Source organism: Nematolebias whitei, chromosome 8, assembly GCF_014905685.2.
Source record: "Nematolebias whitei isolate Nwh7 chromosome 8, NemWhi1, whole genome shotgun sequence".
NCBI classification, from domain to species: Eukaryota; Metazoa; Chordata; class Actinopteri; order Cyprinodontiformes; family Rivulidae; genus Nematolebias; species Nematolebias whitei.
The window spans coordinates 34,054,344-34,062,665 of record NC_056505.1 but is presented as its reverse complement, the minus strand read 5'-3'; the positions used below and the strand labels follow the sequence as shown (position 1 = coordinate 34,062,665).

Here is an 8,322-nt window from a genome sequence, read left to right as displayed (position 1 = left end):
TTCAGAACTAGTCTGAAGGGAAGGTCTACCTCAATCCAAGGAGTTGGATTGTGGAATGTTCTAGAGAGTGATGTGAAAAATGCCAAGTCAATGTGTACATTTAAGAAAAAGATCAAAGCTGAATTGTTAAAAAAAATATATGAAGTAGCTTAGTGTGTGTTTTGTATTAGAATTAGAAACATTAGAAAGAGTTATTCATTTTGTTCTGTTACTTGAAAATTATTATGTCTGAAATAATTGTTTGAGAAAAGGGGCAGATATAATAAGATTTTTTCTTCTTTCTGCTGCCTTTCATTTTAAATCTCTTGTATCTTTTTTTATATTGTTATGGAATTGTTTAGTACTTTTTTTAAATTAATAAACTATATAACATACCATACCATACCATACCATACTAATTTCATGCTCTAAACATAAAACTGGGTCCATTGTACTTCTCCCTCTCCTGAAACCACTCTGATACTTTGGCATAAGTCCTTTATTTTCCATATAATATATTAATCTTTCATTTATCATATTGTCCATTATTTTACATATGTTGGATGTTAATGCTATAGTTCTATAATTTTATGGTTTTGACTCATCTTTCCCTGGTTTTCTAATTGGTATAATCACTGCTTCCTTCCAACTGTTTGGAATTTCCCCATCCTCCCATACTCTGTTATATAATTCTAATAGAATATTTTTAGATGATCTACTTAAATTACTTACCATCGCATAACAAACCTGATCTTTTCCTGGAGCTGACATTTTATATTTTTTTAAGTGCCCTATTCAGCTGTTATTGTAAACAGCATGTTCAATGAATCATTCGTGTCTTATATTTGGTCCGATACCTCTTTGTTTTCTAAAATTGTATTTTCTCTTCTTTTTTTCCCTTCTTCACTAATATTTTCAGAACCATGAATTTTAACAAAAGTATTTACCAACATTTCTGCCTTTTCTCTGTCTTTCACTGCTGTTAAATCTCCATCATTTAGTATTGGATATCCACTCAATTTTTTAATCCCATTCATCCTTTTAATTATTATCCAAACCTTAGAAATGTCGGTTACCCTCCCTACTGAATTACAAAAACCTCTCCAATAATCTCTCTTTGCATTGGTGGTGACCTTCTTCTTCGAGGAGTGTGAGTGGAAGAGCAGAGGAGCGGAAAGGGTGAAAGTAGACTTTTCAAGCTATTTTCTGTCCCTTTTCTACTTATTTTACTGGGTGTTTATTGTTATATTAGTTATTTAATGTTCCCTTCAATTTAATGTTCACTTGTTCCCGGTGAGAGTAGGACTCCGCCAAGGTTGCCCTTTGTCACTGATTCTGTTCTTAACTTTTATGGACAGAATTTCTAGGTGCAGCCAAGGTGTTGAGGGGATCTGTTTTGGTGGCCTTAGGATTGCGTCTCTGCTTTTTGCAGATGATGTAGTCCTATTGGCTTCATCAGATCGTGATCTACAGCTTTCCCTGGAGCGGTTCACAGCCAAATGCGACGTGGCCGGGATCAGGATCAGTTCCTCCAAGTCCGAGGCCATGGTCTTGAGCCGGAAAAGGGTAGAGTGCCCTCTCCATGTCAGGGAGGAGGTCCTGCCCCAAGTGGAGGAGTTCAAGTATCTCGGGGTCTTGTTCACGAATGAGGAAAAAATGGAGCGTGAGATCAATAGGTGGATAGGTGCATCGTCTGCAGTGAAGCGGGCGCTGTACAGGTCTGTCGTGGTGAAGAGAGAGCTGAGTCAAAAGGCGAAGCTCTCAATTTATCTTTTGATCTATGTTCCTACCCTCATCTATGGTCATGAACTTTGGGTTGTGACCGAAAGAACGAGATCTCGGATACAAGCGGCCAAAATGAGTTTTCTCCACAGGGTGTCTGGGTTCTCCCTTAGAGATAAGGTGAGAAGCTCGATCATCCGGGAGAGATTCAGAGTAGAGCCGCTGCTTCTCCACGTCGAGAGGAGCCAGTTGAGGTGGCTCGGGCATCTGTTTAGGATGCCTTCTGGACGCCTCCCTGGTGAGGTGTTTCAGACACGTCCAACCGGAAGGAGGCCCAGAGGAAGACCCAGGACACGCTGGAGGGACTATGTTTCTCGGCTGGCCTGGGAACACCTCGGGATTCCCCCGGAGGAGCTGGACCAAGTGGCTGGGGAGAGGGAAGTCTGGGCCTCCCTACTTAGGCTGCTACCCCTGTGAACCGAACCCCGGATAAGCGGAAGAAAATGGATGGATTGATGGATGGATAGTTATTTAATTGTGGGTTTTGTTAGTTTAATAGTTTAATGGTTTTGTTTGACGAGGGTTTGGCCGTCAGGTTCACCTGGCTGGCCGGCATCTAGACGCCATGGTGGAAGGCACTGGGAGCTTCTCCATGCTGACACGTAAGAATGGCATCAAGGCCAATCTATTTATTTTACGGCCAATCGCAAAACTCTGCATTTTAGCCAAGGTTCTAGAAAAACTGATAAACTCTCAAATCAAAAATTACCTGGAATCATTTAACATCTTACCTCCCCATCAATCTAGTTTCAGGAAACAACACAGCACAAAGACTGCTTCACTGAAGGCTCTTAATGACATTGTTGAAGCACTGGATGCTAAGGATTATTGTGCTGCACTTTTCTTAGACCTGTCTAAAGCTTTTGACACGGTGGATAATAACATATTTTGTCATAAGCTCTCAGAAATCAGTTTCTCAGATCACACCATTGGTTGGTTCTCTAACTATCTCTCAGACGGGAGGCAAAGTGTTCAACATAATGGTACTTCCTCCAGTTATTTAACAGTCAACAATGGTGTACCACAAGGCTCAGTCTTAGGACCCACCCTCTTTACAATCTACATACATAATGTAGGTAAAAACATCCCTGATGCATCCATACTTTTCTATGCTAATGACACAGTTGTTTATTGTTGAGCTAAAACTGTTGATAAGGCTTTCCAGCTTTTGAAATCTGCATTCAACTACATCCAGACAGGATGCTTTTTTCAAATAGGAAGTTGGTCCCAGCAGTTCTTCCTCTGATATCATACTCAAATGGTGTCCCCATTGAGTTTGTTGATTCCTATAAATATTTGGGTATCTTGGTCGACTCGCATCTCTCTTTTAAGCGCCATGTGGAAAACTTGATAAAGAAACTGAAAGTTAAACTGGGTTTCTTTTTCAGAAACAGATCCTGTCTAACCCTGAATGCTAGGAAACGCCTTGTATCTGTGACTTTCCTTCCCTTCATTGATTACGGTGACATTATTTACATGAACGCTCCTACAAGAACCCTGCAGTTGTTGGATGCTGTCTATCATGGTGCACCAAGATTCATAACTGGCTGTGATTATCGTACCCACCACTGCACCCTGTATTCATTGGTTAACTGGACATCATTAACTTCACACAGACTCTCTCACTGGTACATTTTCATCTTTAAATCACTTTTTGGTTTGCTGCCTTCATACATCTCCTCCTTCATGTCTCTGCGTGAGTGCAGCTACAGCGTGCGCTCTCAGGACATTATTACCTGCAGTGTTCCCTCAGTGCGGACTGAACTAGGCAAAAGGGCCTTCTCCTACTCTGCTCCTGTTTCTTGGAATATCTTACAAAAAGATGTGAAGCTCTCGACCTTGACCTCTCTAAGTGGCTTTAAGAATCTGTTGGACTCCTGGCAGGGACCAATGCAGACATGTTCCTGTTTTTAGTTTTTTTACATTCGCCTTAGAATCTAGCTGTTTTTTTTGTTACTTTTCTTTTCTTTTTACTTTTCTTTTTTTTTTTTAGCCTTCCTATTTGTAAAAAAAAAAAAAAGGATGACTTTTTACAACTGTTTATTGTTGTTACTGTTGTCCATTGTTGTCATCATCCATCCATCCATTATCTTTACCCGCTTATTCCATTTTGGATCACGGGGGTCGCTGGTGCCCATGTCCAGCAATCACTGTGCAAGGGGCGGGGTACACCCTGGACGGGTCGCAAGTCCATCACAGGGCCACATAGAGACAAATGAGACAAACAACCATTCACTCTCTCACTCACACCTAGGGACAATTTTAGAGTTACCAATCAGCCTAACATGCATGTTTTTGGTCAGTGGGAGGAAACCAGAGTACTCGGGGAAAACCCACGCATGCACGGAGAGAACATGCAAACTCCACCCAGAAAGGCCCCTGGACCGGGGTTTGAACCAAGGACCTGCTCGCTGAGAGGCATCAGCAATGTTGCCAGGTGTACGATAATTATCGTATTTGTACGACAATTTTGCCCTCTGTACGATCAATAATCCCAAAAAAGGACAAATATACGATAATTTGACCATTCCATGAATGTGTGGTTGTAATCGATTGTCATCAGCCTCTCGCAACTGTCTGTCGGAGATTCTTTGTGAACCCTGAAGGCATCTGTGTCCACAAACAGATGCACGATTGCCTGGAAATTCCAGCCAATCGTGCTTTTCTAAATGTTACCTACGAGTGACGTGTTTGCGTTTGCCTCAGAACAACAGCCATGATTGGCTGAATAGTCCGCTGCGCCCGCTCCATGAGGTAAGAAAAGAAAAGGAGAAGAAGCAGAGCCGATCTGGAAGCGGACCCATCACTACTATAGTGCATAAATAGATGTGTTCTTTTGATTATGACGGGTGTATGATAATTTCCCTCAAAATACAATAATTTTATGTCTCTAATACGATAATTTTACATTTCTCACCTGGCAACACTGGGCAGCAGCTCTACCAGTTGTGCCACTGTGCTGCCCCTGTTGTCATCATTCTTTGATGAAATCAGGTCTCTTGTAATTGAGTCCTCAAGGCTCAATGGGATTTACCTGTCTAAATAAAGGTTGAATGAATGAATGAAAATAAAACAAAAGTAGCTAAATGGTAAGCTGAAGCTAAATGAGGCAGAACAGTAGTTAAAAGAAGCAGAAGGATAGCTAAAGGCTAAAAGTAGCATAATGGTAGCTAAATATATTGAATTGCAAAATGGTGAACAAAAGCTTAAAGTGCAAAATACAGTAGTTATAAGTTAATGAGGCAGAACAACAACTAAGTTACTTAAGAAGACAAAAATAGAGCTAAAATGCTAAAGGTTTTTTAAACCGAACAATGTTTTTGTAGTACAGTAATTGAAGAGATCCAATTTCTATAGGGAATTTTATTTGAAATAAAGTAGAATAAATAAATAAATTCAAGTACAAGAATTAGAAAAAACAAGTCATAGCACACTGTCCACTCCAAATACATTTTTCCAGAGGGACAGTAATTTTAACTTGAGTAATTTTGCAGTAAATAGCATGTTTAATATTTTTCCTGAATGCCACATTGGTGCAGCTTTATCTTTTTTTTTTATCAGTTCACCTATTTTCCATAATGTGCAGAACAACCAGCAGCAGATGGAGGCATGGAGCAGAGTGGGCTGGACTCACTTCAGTTCCATCTCTTCAAAAGTTTCCCTTCTCCTTGTTTCTTGTAACCACAAAATGACAGATTATGCTTCTGAAAGATGGGATTGACATTTAAATCTAATTTAGCACCTAAAAAAACACTTAGTTTTGTAAACCAAAAATGTTGATCTTCCGTTTTTGTCACGTGGTACCAAAGCTCGATCTTTCATTGGTTGATTCAAACGAAACAAGTTCCGGTCCTTTTGATGACGTTAAAAACGTAGAAGTTAGATCCTCTGACCTATAAAGGTTTTAGATATTATAACAATTGTTTTTAACATCGTTCCCGTTTTAAAATTAAAACAAGAGTATATGAGGATGTTATTAAATGTGTTCTTTTCATTTTTTAATGTGATGGTTAGGAGCATATTTGGCTACTCGGCGGAGTGATCCATAGCACGGCTCTTAGCGTAAGTGTGGAGGGGGATTTGAAATTCTCTTTCTGCTTCAGTTGTTTTTAACATTAGTTTTGTATTTTATTTGAACGTATGTGCAAATATAAGTCGCTTTTTTAATCGCTTTTACACACGTTTTAACCTAAATATAAAAGGTAAGACTAAGACTTGTTTTCATTTACCTATTTTTAACACTTGTTAGCTAACCTCTGGGGTTGGGAATCAATAACCAAGAGCCATTTTTTTTTTAAATCAACGGCTATGCCTATGATGAATCATTTTTCTTAGTTTCTCGACAGTAATTAATTGCATGCCGACATTTTCCCGTAGCTACCACAGTAACATCGTGTTAGTAAAACATTAGAACTCCTTAACATACTGACTGTTTAACTTCTGCTAGCCTCTCGTGTTTTGTTAGCATTCTGCTAACTTTGGACCGCGCTGTCGCTCGCACCACATGTATGTAGTAAAACGAAAGTGTGTACACAGGGTCCCAGTTACGTTCAGCAAAGTATATATTGTAAAGAAAAACCAGTAATAAGATATGAACAAAGAAATGCATTAAGCACTATTGATTGTACCATTGGTAATAGTACAAAAACAACACGGCGAACAGCAGCACGAACATGAGTCTGTGTGAGCAGATGAGAACTAATGAATGAATGTCCTGTTTCTTTGGACTTTTAAGATGCTGTGTACAATTGTTAAATTACTTTTGTTTAAAAGCCACAGTCTTTAGAACAAATACTCTGCAACTCCCTCTTTGGTTCACGTGCTTTTTAAACTATTTGTCACATTATTGTTTATTTCGAGACAGATGGCTGCTGTCGAGCCCATCGCCCCTGGCCCTGAAGATCAGGAGGAGAAAATGTCCCAGTCAGAAGATTGTGTATTAAATGAAACCTCAGTATACCTTAATTTTTCTGAGCTCACCCCAAGTCAGTTTGGCATCTCCATCAAAAGTTTTACCCCATCATCAACATGTAAAGGTAAGAAGTAGGGGTGCGCCGACTGCAGGTTTCTGGCCGATCACCGATCTCTAAAAAGTCTGACCTGCCGATTCTGATTTTGTTTTTATAAGCGACACTGTCAGGTGTTATAAGGTCACAATGCACCTTCAATTTTCCAATCTTATTTTATTGAAAAACATACTTGGGGAGTGGTGGCGCAGAGGTTAGAGAGGTGGGCCTGTGATCCGAAGATCGCCGGTTCATGCCCCGGCCCCGACAACATCAAAATTGTGGGTGGGGTAGGTGAAACACTCACACTTGCCCCCACCCTCATTCGCCCCACTCTGGGCCCATGAGCAAGGCCCTTAACCCCACCATGTGCTCCCTAAACAGGTCTCTCTTGAAAATGAGTTATCTTGGCTCAATGAGACTAACCTGGATAAATAAAGGCTAAAAAAAAAAAAAAAAAAATACTCTTGAACAATATCCTAGAACAATAGAAACTTGTTTTAACTGGCCATGAGGTAGTGGTCTGAAATATAAATGAAGTTAGACAATTGTTAAAACTGCAAAAAAGAGTATGAAAAACCACATATGAATTAATAAATTATGTTTGCTATATACATACTATAATGCTTGGAAGTAGTTGTGATAGTTGTAACTCACTGCCATATCATCAAAAGCACAAACATTGTCACTTTTATGAGGTCACTTACCGGTAGTTAATTTCGTCCATCCATTATCACATAAAAAGGTTAAATGATGTCATCTGGACAAGTTTCTTTAGGGAGAAACATTTCATCTTTCATCCAAAAGACTTCATCAGTCTTAGGCCTGCCAATCCACATCTGTTCCATAAATTCAGTTCAATTTATTTATATAGCGCCAAGTCACAACAGAAGTCATCTCAGGGGACTGAACAGAAACATTCATTTTATTAAAAGTAAGTTAATAACATTATTTATCTGAGGAGCAGACTGCTTTGAGTTTAACTCCATTACATACTCTCATCTTGAGCAAGAATGAAGGCGACAGTGGAACGGAACAACTCCCTCATGAGGAAGAAACCTTTAACAGAACCAGGCTCAGGACAAATGGTCATCTGCTTCAACCAGCTGGGTTTAAGAGGAACAGATACACAATGGCAGGTCAAGAATCACGTTAAGATAGAAATAGTATCAAATGAAAACTATTCAATTGTAACACAAAGTTTGTTTTCTCAGTCATCCAGGTATATAACAACAAAAAAGGTTGAATCATGTCATCTGGACTTCGTTTTTTTGTTAAAAAGAAACGTTTCGCCCCTCATCCAAGAGGCTTCGTCAGTCTGAGGCCTAGCCATCGAAGTCCAGATGACATGATTCAACCTTTTTTGTTGTTATATACCTGGATGACTGAGAAAACAAACTTTGTGTTTTTGAAACCATTAGTGAAAAGGCCAGACTTCAGGGGTATCTGAGGCAGGCTTGAAACACAAGAGTCAGGGTGGCTTCTGGGTAATACCAGATGGCTAGGCCTCAGACTGACGAAGCCTCTTGGATGAGGGGCGAAACGTTTCTTTTTT

At 39.7% G+C, this 8,322-nt stretch overlaps 1 protein-coding gene across 1 annotated transcript in view; it reads left to right on the top strand.

Annotated features, from left to right (window-relative positions):
• The first annotated feature begins 6,625 nt into the window (after positions 1 to 6,625).
• Positions 6,626 to 8,322, top strand: part of cdca2 (cell division cycle associated 2) — a 28,147-nt gene continuing 26,450 nt past the window's right edge. Inside the window, exon 1 of the mRNA XM_037680718.1 lies at positions 6,626 to 6,797. Coding sequence (XP_037536646.1) covers positions 6,626 to 6,797 — 172 coding nt within the window. The remainder of the gene's footprint in view (positions 6,798 to 8,322) is intronic.